Raw genomic sequence first — 13,987 nt, forward strand, 5'->3', positions numbered from 1 at the left:
CTGCTGCTGGTGGTGAGCAGGGTTGGGTGCCCAGAGGAGACAGGAGTCTGGAGGTCTGCGGGCTGGTTCTTCGAGGAGAAAGGTGGCTCATGGAGTGGAAAAGGCCTGAGAATCAGAAGTCCTTGCAATCCCGGTTCTAACCCACTTCCAGCAAAGCCGAACCAAAAAACGATTTACCCTTTTTGCACATCCCTCTGCACCCCCACCCCTGGGATCCGGCCTCGGCCTCGGGGTCACCGCTGCCCCTTGCAGGCTCGGAAGGCAACTAACAGGGGAGCCACCCAGGTGAGGCCGGGGAGGGAGGAGTTCGCTAAATTGTGTTGGAGCGAAGGCGTCGACCATGGGGAGAATTAATCTAATGGAGGGAAGGCGGATGGAGCTCTGGGGGAAAGGGAGAGGGACAATGTACCCTCAGCCTTTTCATTACCCGGCGGGAAGATGGATGGTTTTCAGGAACGGTTGTCCAGGCGCCACGGCTCGCTATAGGGACACGTCAGAGCGCTCGGATCTGCGGTGGAGGAGCCCCCAGCCCCCCCGCCCGGCCTCCCCTATAAAGTCGGGGCCTGGTAGAGGCTGCAGCAGTGGCGCGGACGACGGCGGAGCTCCTCCGGGGTCCTGGTCCTGCGGTCGCTCCTTGGCTGGGAGAGCGCGTCTCCGCCCGGCCTCTCCGCGCGCTCCAAGGGCTTCCCGTCGGGACCATGCGAGGCCGCGAGCTGCCGTTTGTCCTGCTGGCGCTGGTCCTCTGCCAGGCTACCCGGGGACCCGCCGCCCCGGTGCCGGCGGCCGGGGAGACCGTGCTGGCCAAGATGTACCCTCGCGGCAACCACTGGGCGGTGGGTGAGTGTTCGGTGGGCACTAGTCCTCGGCGGGACAAGCCAGAGTTGGGGGGCCATCTCCCCATCTCTCAGCGTTTCTGGGGCTCGGCTTTGGGGCTGGGTTTGCTCCGACCTTTCTCCCAAAACTCCACCCCACCCTTCCCCATCCTGGGAAGCCGTCGGTCCCTGAACAGCCGCGGGCCGGTCCCTTGGTCTCCCCTCTTCCCCAGGGCACCAGAGCCAGTGCGCAGCTCTCCAAACCCTGCGCGAAGATCACCTTCCCTCCGCACCTACCCAACACCTCTTTACCCGGCACCATTTTCGCTCTGAACAACTTTGGGAAGCGGGTGCCTGAGCGCGTCTCAGATCCCCGGTCCAGCCCGGCGGCCTCGACTCCGAACTGCATGAACCCAGACTGCGCCTTTGTGCGGGGCAAAGCCGCAGGTGGGGGATCGGGGCGCCCGCGCCAGCGCCCGCCCTGGGTTTCAAATCTGTTCAGCGAGCGGTGCCTGAATCCCGCCTCTGTGGCTCTTCTGAATTTTCTCAGTCCTTCTGCCTCTGCAGGAATTGTTTTTCCTCTGCCCTACTGCCCAACCCTCCCTCTTTCCATCCTGCAGTCTCGGCGCTCCGGGAATCACGCCTGATCTCCACTTTGATCCAGGGCGCTCTGTCCCCTGAGCTCCGCTTTTCTCCACCTTTCTGGACCTACGACCTCACCCTCTCCCCTAGCTCCTTTCTCTTATCCTCTGCCAACAAGTCCTACTCTCCAGGTACAGGCTTGGAGGTTCGCTTGTTGCGGCCCCGGGACCCCCAGCGGCAAGAGCTGGTCGCGCAACCACGGCTCTCCCGTAACTGGTAGGCAGGTAGTGGTTCTGAAGCTTTCCACGCACCCAGTGCCACCCTGGGCACTCTGCCACGACATGCATGGCTTCTGACAAATGCAAAGTGCCCAACTTCCTCAGAAATCTCCCCATAAAGCCAACTACAGCAACCCCAACATTTCCTAGGGGGCTGGTCATTCCTAAAGAGATTTAAGGGGGGCAGTAGTGGTGGTGGTGGTGGTAATGGTGATGGTGGTGGTGTTTGGTGGTGGTGGTGGTGGTGATGGTGGTGGTGGTGGTGGTGATGATGGTGATGATGGTGATGGTGGTGGTGTTTAGTGGTGGTGATGGTGGTGATGGTGGTGGTGGTGGTAGTGGTAGTGGTGGTGGTGGTGGTGTTTGGTGGTGGTGGTGGTGGTGATGGTGGTGGTGTTTGGTTGTGGTAGTAGTGGTAGTGGTGTTGGTGATGGTGGTGGTGGTGGTGGTGGTGATGGTGTTGTTGTTGTTGGTGGTGGTGATGGTGGTGGTGTTTGGTTGTGGTAGTAGTGGTAGTAGTGTTGGTGATGGTGGTGGTGGTGGTGTTTGGTGGTGGTGATGGTGGTGGTGGTAGTGGTGGTGGTAGTGATAGTGGTGGTGGTGGTGGTGGTGGTGGTGGTGATGGTGGTGGTGGTGGTGGTGGTGGTGTTTGGTTGTGGTGGTAGTGGTGATGGTGTTTGGTGGTGGTGGTGGTGATGGTGGTGGTGGTGGTGGTGATGTTTGGTGGTGGTGATGGTGGTGGTGGTGGTGATAGTGGTAGTAGTGGTGGTGGTGGTGTTTGGTGGTGGTGGTATTTGTGTATGTTGGTTTCTGTTTCCTTAGCCATCTATTTAAGGCGGGGGTAAGGTGTGTGGGAAAGATACTTGCTAATTCATATATATCAGACAAATCTCACTCTCTGTGTCAAGGTGGGGACGAATTTATGAAAAGGGATAAGGCTTGAACTGTTACTTCCTCAGCATTTCCATGTTTTGTATACTTCTGTCCAAGAATTGGACAGCTCCTGGTTGCAACAGAGTAGTTTTCATTGTCACTGAGTCATTTGCAAGTCTAACAGCCTCAGGGATGAAAGTATTTGTGATCTCAGGTACATGGGGACCCAGGAGTCTGGCATGGAGAGAAGAAGTTGAGATTGTTGAAAATTAAAAATAGAACAAACAAAAAACTGTCCTCAAGAAAGAACACTTGGTGTTAAAGAAGCCAAACCTAGAACTGATATTTAAAAGGGCTGCTGGGACCTTAGATCTAGCAGCCATTGTCCAGTCTGGCTACCAGCTGGTGGAGACTGGGAAGGTGACACAAAGCTTCCAGATTTTGAACCTCTTTTGCTCATCATATTTCTTGTACTAAAAAGGCTTTAGTATTAGGTAATCCTCGTAGGCCAAAAGGAGGACGAGAGAGTTAGCTGGGAAGCTAGAACCATGTTATTTCTGGTGTAAGCCGACCCTGATTGCTGAGCTCCAGACACATCTGTGCCCAAGCAGTTAGGGTGTCTGACCTCTAATCACCCTTTGAGGTGGTGCTTGGCATTCCTCACCCACAGGCACACGGACCAGGCACAACCTTACACTTCCTTATCGCTCTCAAACACACTCTTTTCCCTTTTTCTCCCTTGGCTGGCTGTGCAGAGTTGAAGAAGAATAAAGGAAAGAGAAAGGGGAAGGAGAAACTCACACTTGGGTCTAAAATGACTTGTGGTTGAGCAAAAGTTGCCTTGGGCTGACGTGCTCTGACGGAATGTGAGTGTTCATGAGCATGGACGATGTTGGGTTTGAAATTCAGATTGCCACTCTCCTACGTAAATGCCTGTCGTCCTCAGTCACTGAGGACATGCCGGTGAGTTTTAATTACATCAGACCAAAGCTGCACATCGCTGCCCGCGAGGAGGTGGTCAGCACAGAGCGGCAGACCTGTTAAGTGAACTGCACCTCCCGGCTGAGAGAAGCATGGTATGGCAATAGGATGCATGTCATCACATCGAAAACTTAACAAATCCTTACCTAGCTTGAAGTGCTTGGAGATGTTTTTGTGTGTGTGATGGCAAGATAGCTCAACACTAGCACTGGTGGCGGCTCTGACTTTGATCTGAGCCATGCCCTGGAATTCTGAACACCGTGTTCAGGAGAGGCGTGACCTTGTCGCATGGCTTCAGAAATACCAGCTCCTAGAAGTACTCAGCATTTTGTCTTCATGGGTGGTTTCCTGAGTTGGGCAATCTTCAAGTTTTGAGTTCAAGAAAATTCATTTGTTTCAAACCTGCCATTTTAGTGATTTGTTTAAGTGATTAAAAAGGACAAAAGCTTTTTTCCCCTCTCTGGGCACAGTTTTATTCTTTTCGTGTGCCTGTCTTTTATCTGTGCTGAGTTCTCCATTATTATGATATGAATGGATAGCAAAAGATGATGGGAGAAGAGGTGGAAGTGGGCCTAGCACCCATGTTGCCATGGAGATGATTATTTGGTGGACAGTTGCCAGCTCACCAGTGAAATAGGACCCAGGGAATGTGCACTTCGCTGAGATGTCACAGATGGCACCCTCTCCTTAATGACCAGTCTGTGGACCTGGGGAACCTTGACTGAACATGACCCACCCACCAAATATGCAAATAATAAAAAGTCCAAAAAAAATGTCACAAGAATCTGTGTTAAATCAATTCCAGAATGATTTTAAGAAAAGTCCACAGAATTATTCAGGCATGACAAAAATACAGTTCTTGTTTGTGGAAACATCTCGAGTGCCCTCTGTTCCATTGGCAGCAACGCCTTCCTCCTTCCCAGCAGGCTAACAAGAGGAGAGGGTAGGCTGCAAGAGCCACCGAGGTCATTATTGGGAGCATCAGATTCTAATCCTGCTTCTTCCATCATCCTGATTTGATTTTCTCCATGTAAATAAAGCCAAATGCCTCGCTGCTTCCCGGGAAGCTGTGCAGCAGCATCACTGTCACTGCCAAACGCACGACTGTTTAGTGAACATCCGGGCACGAGGCTGCCCGAGCAGTAAGTGAGGAGCCAGTCATTCAGGATTCCCTCAGCTGGGACAGTGTCCTCCGTACGTGTGACATGCCCTCAGTGTCTTGACAGGTGCTCACACAGCTGTGCAGCAAAACCTCATTTTAAGGCTCCCCAATACTCACAGAATTAATTTTCGGAGTCAGATAGTGAGTCATGACATACAGATCTATGATCCCTATTTTATTTATTTATTTACTTATTTATTCATTTTTGTAATCCTCACCCGAGGATATTTTTTCATTTATCTTCAGATAGAGTGTGTGGGGGGGAGAAACATCTATATGAGAGAGACACATCTATTGGTTGCCTCCTGCATGACCCTAACCAGGGCCAGGGACCAAACCAGAACCTTGACTGGAGTTGAACCTGAGACTCTCTGGTCCACGGGGCAATGCTCTAACCACTGAGCGAAACTGGCTAGGGCTATGATCCCTATTTTAAAAAATAATATTAGAGGACCTGGCCGGTTTTGCTCAGTGGTTAGAGCGTCGGCCTGTGGTCCAAAGACCCGGGTTCAGTTCCCGCTAAGGGCACGTACCTCAGTTGCAGTTTGTCCCTGGCCCTGGTTGGTCGTGCAGGTGGCAGCCACTTGATGTGTCCCTTTCACGTCGATGTTTCTCTCTCTCTCTCTCTTCCTCTCTCTCCCTCCCGCTCTAGCTGAATAAAAAAATGGAAAAATGTTCTCGGGTGAGGATAAAAAAGATAAATAAATAAATAATAATGATAATAATAATAACAATAATAATAATATTAGAGGCCCGGCTGGTTTGGCTCAGCAGTCAGAGCATTGGCCTGCGGTCCCAAGAGACCTGAGTTTGGTTCCCACTAAGGGCATATAACTCGGTTGCAGTTTGTCCCTGACCCTGGTTGGGTTGTGTGGGTGGCAGCCACTCGATGTGTCCCTTTTACATCGATGGTCCTCTCGCTCTCTCTCTTCCGCTCTCTCCCTTCCACTCTATCTGAACAAAAAAAAAGGAAAAATGTCCTCAGGTGAGGATAATAATAATAATAATAATATTAGGAAGCTTTTCGCAGACCTTATCCTTATTTCCAGACCCCAGAGCGAGTTCTCACTGCCTTGTATAACACGGTAAATAAGGTAGAGTCAGGGCTGTGAGCTGCTTTTACTCCTAGATCTTTGCTGAGGTGTGTGGCCGTGGCCAGTCTCCTTTCCATCAGACTTACTACAGGGCATGTGGATCAGATGCATGTGGACGACCTGTAGACAGTACGTCACAATACACAACGCAGCCACCGTGAGGGCTTCTCTGGGAAGGGTCTATTTCGTGTGACCGAGGTCAGTCATGCATTATTCCCATGATGTGTGCCTTAAACACTTCTAATGCCAGTCAACTTCGGAGCCCAGAGAGCTCTCACCTTGTGACCATTAAATCAAAAGCATGATAGTTTTATTGATATTAGAAATTTGAAAATACTATAAAAGCAGATTAGAGAGAGATGGGAAAAATCTAATGAAGAAAGTAAATAAGATAATGTGAGAATATTTAAGCAATGGGCTAACGTGTTAAGAATGAATTCCCTCCCCCCTTTGACTTATGGCTGATCCCCACTTGCATACGTGAGTTTCCACGGTTTTAGTGGTTTGACCTTCTGCACCGCAACTTGTATTAATTCACATGGCAGGTGTACATCCCTGCAGGCTTTGATAACCGTGCGCCGCCCATGGGAGACACCCACGAGAAAATCCCGCGTTTATGGGGCTGGAAAGTGTTGGTCAGAACTTGTTTTCAACTGGTTTTTCGTTACATGCTTTACAAACTGTAATTTCTAGGTACCGCTTCCTAGATTCAATCTCGGCTAAGTTCTGAGAAAGTTTAAATGAAAAATTCCTTTAGTACATTTGTATTACAGATAAGAGATAAACAACGCCTTTCTCTCTTTTGTTTAATCACACAAAGAAAAGCACCGAGACTTTTCTTTGCAGTCGCAGTTCCAAATTGGCTGGGGAGGATGTTTAAATCCCACCATTCAGCTGGGAATGGAACTCAGCGCACGCAGAATTGGTGAGAGAATTTTAGATGTGGAAGGTTCCTCAGATTTCATCTAGTCCAACCTGTTCATTTTATAGTTGGGAAATTGAAGGCTGGGGTGCTAAATGGCTTGGCGGAGGTCACCTAGCTCGTTAGCCGAGGGGCTGGGACCAAATCCCGGGCTCCGGAGCTGCGGGTCGGAATTCTGTCCAGCTCATTTCTCACTTTGAACAGAAAGCAAGACCAGTCATTTATGAACTAACCCAAGAATAAAATGTTCTTTATTCTGCATTTAAGAGCAAGTAACACAGACATAATTGGGGTGCTTTTAAATTTCTCATTCCCCCATTGCTCCGGGATAGATTTGTATCTCTCTGTCTTTGCCTTTGTTTCTCACAGGGCACCTCATGGGGAAAAAGAGCGCAGGGGAGTCCCCGGATGTCCACGAGGGGGGCAGCGTGAAGCACCAGCTACGGGAGTACATCCTGTGGGAAGAAGCTGCAAGGAATCTCCTAAGTCTCGTGGAAGGAAAGGGGACCAGAAGCCACCAGCCACCCCCACGGGGCGTCCCGCAGTACTCTCCAGTCCACTCAGGACTCCGAGGGTAGCAGCAGCCTTCCAGATGTGGGTTCAAGACTCCAAGGTGTAAGCAACCTACTGGGGAAGTGGGGGTGGGGTGGGAGGTGTTGGGAGAGTTGGAAGGCGGGGAAAGTCCAGCAGGAAAGAAAAAAATGCTTATGATGTAAGCCTTCACTGCCACACATAGGCTGACTCCAGCGACACTAAGGTCGTCGGTAGACAGTTGTGACACCATCTTTTCTTTTCAATGTAATAGATTATTTTTCCTCTTAGCACATGAAAACGCTGTAGGTTCAAAACTCCAGTTTAGGGGTTCTATTAGCAATTCTGTGTATTAGCACCTGTGCATCGATGGGATTTTTTTTTAATCCTTACCCAAGGACATTTTTGCATTTATCTTTAGATAGAGTGGGAAGGAGAGAGGGAGGAAGAGAGAGAGAAACATCGGCGTGAGAGAGACACATCGAGTGGCTGCCACCCACACGACCCCAACCAGGGGCCGGGGACAAACCACAACTGAGGTACGTGCCCTTAGCGGGAAGCGAACCCCGGACTCTCTGGTCTGTGGGCCGATGCTCTAACCGCTGAGCCAAACTGGTCAGGGCATGATGGGATTTTCTAATCTGCCAGGCCTGACCAGAATATTTTGCTAGCGAGGCCGTATTTGAGAAAATCGCTGTGGGTCTACAGATACAACTTATTTTTGATGGACACTTGCGAAAGGGTCTCTTTGTAGATGTTTTTAGAAGAGAGCATTCTTGTTTGTGACTTTTTAATGCAAAATAGTACTTCTTCAGTTTTGTTCCAAGATTACTGAGTCCACCCTAATATTTCAAAACTTGATGAACATACACCTAAGGGCAACTGATTTGTCCTGTCTATGATTTTATGGAGGACAGAGGAAAACAATCCCATCAAACTGGCAGTGTTTAGATACAAGGATAGTCAACAAGCTAAAAGAGAGAAGGAAATGTGTCGGAAGAAGACAAGGCAGCTGAAAACCAAGTGGTTCTCATGAACTGTTAGGAAGCTTCCACGGAATTTATGATAGAAGGTAAAATCAGAAATACTAGAGGTAATAATAATAAGAGGTAATTTTATCGAGCATTTACTATAAATACTGGGAGAAGCAGTTTAGCTCCATTTGGTCTCTTAATGCCCACAGCAACCTTAGGAGGAAGAGTCTGTTATTCTGTGCACTGTAGAGTCTCATGAGGGAGCAGGTCACAGCTTGTCCCTGGTGAAACCAGGACAGGAGCCTGTGGTGCCTGGACAGGGTGCCACCAGCACAGACATCTGGGGTCGGAGCTGATCTTGCACAGGAAGGGAGCACCTTGCTTCCCGCTGTCCTGGTCCTCGCGGAGCCTGGGAGCTGCCCCTTCGCCTTTCCTGGCGGCTCTTTGCTTGCCGGCCCTTGTCCAGGGCTTGGGCTGGCTTTGCCAACCCTCGTCCCCGGAGGGAGGCTCTGTGCTTCACCGCCCTTGGTCCATGGTGGATTCTTTAGGCTAAACTCAAACCAAAAGTTCCTTGTTGCATTAAGCACTTAGAATGTCTCTAGAAGCCTTTATTGAGACAGGAAATCTGGATCCAATCAACCAATACAGAAATGAGTAACAACTTCATAGAAAGCCCTGAGTGGTTCTCTTGCCCACACTTGTATGATAGGTATCATAGGTGTTATGTGACCAGTTCCACCCCACCTGTTTGATCACTGGGTTCTGAGTGTTCCAGGAGTTTGTGACTGACTTCTTAGCTTCTGGCAGGCTAGGCCCTTTCCTGCTCAAATGCTTCGCAGGACATCCCATGGATGGATGGCCAACAGCAGCGCCTTCTCTTTTGTCTGAAGAGTAGCACCAGTCACCACCGCAAAACCCTCTGAAATAACTTGACAAGCGCTGACACGGACTTACCTTCATAGCTCATTCATAAAACACACACAGTCATGGTATTCATCTGTAGCACCTCACTTTTGAACTAAACAGCAAAATCCTCTTTGAGTTGCTTTGCCCCCCAAACCTGGCTCTGCATAACTTTGGATTGTTATAAAAATTCAGCTCCCTTGCCCGGCTGGTGTGGCTCAGTGGTTGAGAGTCGACCCATGCACCAAGAGGTCTCCGGTTCGATTCCTGGTCAGGACACATGCCCAGGTTGTGGGCCTGATCCCCAGTGGGGAGCATGCAGGAGGCGGCCGATCAATGTTCTCTCTCATTGATGTTTCTATCTCTCTCCCCCTCTCCCTTCCTCTCTCTCTAAAATCAATAAAGAAAATAAAATTCAATTTCTTCCTCAAGAATGGACACTTCCCCACCATATTCAAAAGAATATTCTGTAAGCTTGAAGGCAAGGAAAAGAATAACTCCCATAAAGTATCTGAGTGACAGTGGTGTGGGATGGACCGAGGTGACCGGCACAGAGAGAGACTGCTGCGATGGGACAATATGTACCAGTGTTCAATGTGACCTGAAGGGAAAAGTTATCTTTATACTTATATATACATATATTTTATCCTCACCCAAGGATATGTTTATTGATTTTAGAGAGAGGAAGGGAGAGAGAGCGAGCAAGAGAAATATTGATTGGTTGCCTCCTGTCTGTGCCCTGACCTGGGGTTGAATCTGCAGCCTAGGCACGTGCCCTGACCTTTATATGGGACCACGCTCCAACCAGTCGAGCCACCGGCTAGGGATACTCTATAATGTATGCCTTGTTCTCTTGTTACAAGTTTAGAAAGTCCATCCTGTTTCATTCCGCCTCAAGTTGAATAATTAGCCATTGCAAACATTGGTGCCATTCTTTTGAATATGAAAAACAAATTCAACATTTAGTTTTGTATTTGCATAGACCAAAACAGCTTATCACTCCCCTGACTTTGGAAATTCCGCCTTAATGAAAGTATGCTGTCATAAAAATTGAGAACATCTTAGAATTGTCTTATTCACCAAGAGGACGTATCAAGAGAATAGTTTCTATTAGAAATCCATATATCTTTTGGCATTTTAGAAAGAAGTTTAATAACTTAGCTAGCCATGGCCAGAATTAACAGCAGGAGTTTTCAGAGGCTGAAGGACTTTTCTTAAAATTAAAAACTATCCACATATTCTCTCCTCTCCCACTTTAGTAATAAGACATCAAGTCCTGTTGCCGACTCTCCCAGAGCTGTCGTTAGAAACACTGATCATCTGTGTTTTGATGACAAGGATATCGGTTTAATTCAGAAAAGATCTATGCAAATGTGCACTGAATCTAGACTATGATATGGCAAACAAGCTCCAGAACTTCATCAGCAATATGGCCAATCATTTTCAAGGTTAACCTTCATTTTCTTTTAACTGTATCCATCTTGCAAAAATGAATGGAACTTTGATGCCGTGGTTTCCATAAAACGAAACCGTGTTCAGGTCGTAATCTATAATCCTGCATGTGGTTATGGATTGTACTGCGTTTCAATAAAGGTTGAAGTTGCCCTTTGGGTTTCTCTGGTCGTTTGGACCCGGTACGTTGCCACCTCAGGTTTTTCTCTTACTTGGTGGGCAGGGAAGGGACCTGGGGGATGCGTTGCCGAGGCTGCTACAGAAAGGAAGGAGACGTTGACAAGTTTGCCCTCACTTTCAAGCGACTGCACCCACTGTCCCAGCAAATCAATACAGAGAGTAGAAAGGTTTTACTTATTGATACGTGGAATGCTCCAAAGGAAGCTCCAAATATAGAAAAAATAACATGCAACCAAGGATAACTAAAAGTCCTCGGACCACCCTGACAGTTTCTTTGAAGGAACAGAGGAATGGTGACCCACAGCTCCTCCTCCTCACCCCCGTCCTGCCTCCAGGTCCTCGATCTTCCTGGGGTACACAATTCTTCTTTATCTTGTAGCTTTACTTCCTCTTTCTTGAGCCAAACCACTCAGATTCAATATTTTCAGCCAATGGTGTGGAGGGAGTCGGGGGGGGGGGGGCTTCTATGGATCCGATCCCACATCCTCAACTGGCCCCCTTTGTGACCTGCAGCTCATAATGCCAGACGGACGGGCAGCATCTTCAGGCAGGTCGGCAACCCTTAACAACGCGTCCTGGGCTCATGGGGAGAGCACAGCTAATTGGCTTGGGTGGGAATTGAACCCCAGGCCCGGGCCTCATTAACACCTGGCCAAGAAGCGGGCCACAGAGCAGGTAATAACCGGCCTGAGAAAATCCAGAGTTCCCTTATTAGGAACAAATGGCTGGTCTGGATGTCGGAGAACCTGAATTTCCAGAAGTATGCTCCTGAAAAGTGTATTAAGCTCTAGTCTGGATGAAAAGGGTTTTCTCCTCTCCGTGGGTAAAGGCTGCTCTATGGGAACGAAGAAGTATTTTTAAATGATAGCTTTTCATTCTTCCTTCGGTCTTAGTTCATTGGAACGGAGCCACGAGCAGCGCAGCACAATACGTTTAGAACCGGCAGAAACCCAGACGAGCTTCTCTCCCCACGCTGCCCTCACCGCCATCGTGTATAGTGGGGGAGGGGGGGGGCGGGGGGTGCTCTACAATTGTGTAATTCACAAGCTAGCTTTGATTTGTGTCATGAGGTGCTGTCCGAAGGAGCCAAGTAAGAATTAAGATTCCATATTCTCTAATAGTCCCCTACCCAGCTGCTACTTTAACAGTCATTCGTGGGGATGATACATGTAATTGTTAACATCAGTCATAATATACCTGAGTTACATCTGAGTGCAAGTTAAGCGAATATCACAAAAAGACCCCAAAATATAGCGGCTCCCCAAATAGAGGAAGTTCAGTTCTCTCTTGGGCACAGCTGTGTTTTGGGGCATCAGCTGCTCGGGCAGAATCGCCTGAGACGTGGGAAAGCACAGATTGCTGGGCCTCAGCCCCCAGGTTCCAGTTCAGCAGATCTGGGGGACCTAGGGGTGTCTCTTTCTGATTAGTTCCACGTGATGCTGATGGTTTGTTGGGAATGGACTCACTTCAAGTATCGGACTTCAACAGCACTAACTGCATTTGCTTAACTCTTTCTAATATATATATACATATATGTGTGTGTATATATACTTATTTAAGTTGTTGCTGATCTCTTCGTCCCAGGTTCTCAGCGTGAAGGAAGGAACCCCCAGCTGAACCGACAATGACGATGACAACCTCTCTCAAAGAAGCAAAACGAAACCCTTGAGAATATGTTCCACAGGCGTCAATTCTACTGGATCACCCACCAGATTTCCTTTGTGCAAAATACTTCACTGTTCTTGTAGCTTTCAACCTGGACTCAAGTCATGGTTTTCAAGCAGCATCTTCTGGTTTGAACTTGTTTGCTGTGAATAATTGTCCATAAAGAGTCTTTCAATGAATGCTCTTTGCATCTAGGCTGTGTGTCAATTATATTCCAGTCCCCGGCCTGTTAACATTCACAATAAAAGCTTAAACACATTGTCCAAAGGGCAGGTAGCTCTCTTATTTCAATTCCAGATGAGAGGACAGTGTGGCAGAGAGTTACACTGAAATTAAAAAATTTCATAATGAATTTGTGTGCTCATTGATGAAGGCAGGATGAATTTTTAGTTCTCCCTTCTGAAGGCCACTGATAGAATCCTTGCAGTGACTTACAGACTTTTAAAGGCTACTGCTAGAAGCTCATCCTCGATCATTACCATCAGATGCACGAAATTGAAAGTAGAGGCTGGCCGGATTCATCACTTAGTGGTTCCCATTTCTTCTGCCCTGACCATGACCAGATATTTTGTCGAGGTTGTTGAGACTCTCTTCATAACAGTCTGATAAGCTGAGAATAAACATGACCACCCAATAGATAAGGAAATAGAAGGTTAGAGAGGTCAAGTGACTTTTCCAAGGTCACACAGTAGATGGGACTGAGATTCAAACATCCAAAGTCACCAGATTTTTCTGCAGTATTTAATAGTTTCTACATTACCTCATTTAAAACCTCCCTTACTGGTATGGTATACCTAATGGTATACTTAAGTGTACCATTTCTTCAGAATTTCATTTCCAGTCTTGGAGAAGTAGTTCCCACACCCAGATTTAGTTGGATCCACAGCCGAAGGAGAAGATGAAGTCAAGAGATTCCCTTCCATTTTCAGAGAACGTGGACTGGCAGTTTGTACTGCTCACCAGTCCCACTTTGATCATGACATCCACAGGATGTTAACAGATTTTTAAAGCTTCTTGCCATATGCTTGGATTGCCTTCGTTTGGGGAAATCCCACTGGAAACAGTAAAGAGATTTATCTTGCTCTTGTTTTGATTGTCAAAGAACCACATACGATTTGATGTATTCTTTCTAATTTATTTTAAAACCACATTGATTCACAAATGATACAGAGCCAGACCCCGGGGAAGTATTTTAAATGTGTTTTAGCATCTTGCCGGCGTCCACTTCTGGGGCTCTCCTGGGTCTCTTTCCCAAGAACCCCACCCTCAGCCGTGTCCGCATCCGTCTGCCACATGGGCGATGATGGAGGGGAAGCCCTTCCAGCAGGATTTGCCCACCGAAGGCAGGCGTGGTTGGCACCTGCAGCAGCGAGAGGAAGGCCGTGCTCCTAGAGTCGCCCCATCTAGACTGCCACTTGTTTGGCTGTCTCCTGACAGTAGCTGTGATCCTGTGATTTAGCTGCAGTCATTTTTTCTCCTTGAGTTCTGACTGAGAGACCAGAACAGCTCCCTCAAAACTTCTGACCTTGCAGAGCTACTCGGTACCAAGCCCAGGTCATGATGAGAATCCCTTTACTG

The 13,987-nt window shown here is 48.2% G+C and overlaps 1 protein-coding gene across 1 annotated transcript; it reads left to right on the forward strand.

The window, feature by feature from the left end:
- The first annotated feature begins 698 nt into the window (after positions 1 to 698).
- LOC118619167 (gastrin releasing peptide) lies at positions 699 to 12,473 on the forward strand. The gene is given in 4 exon segments (XM_036245885.1): positions 699 to 837; positions 7,074 to 7,258; positions 7,260 to 7,317; positions 12,329 to 12,473. Coding segments are annotated over 4 exon segments (426 nt in total). The 3' UTR covers positions 12,373 to 12,473.
- The last annotated feature ends 1,514 nt before the right edge of the window (positions 12,474 to 13,987 follow it).

Source organism: Molossus molossus, unplaced genomic scaffold (genome assembly GCF_014108415.1).
Source record: "Molossus molossus isolate mMolMol1 unplaced genomic scaffold, mMolMol1.p scaffold_m16_p_6, whole genome shotgun sequence".
Classification (NCBI taxonomy): Eukaryota; Metazoa; Chordata; class Mammalia; order Chiroptera; family Molossidae; genus Molossus; species Molossus molossus.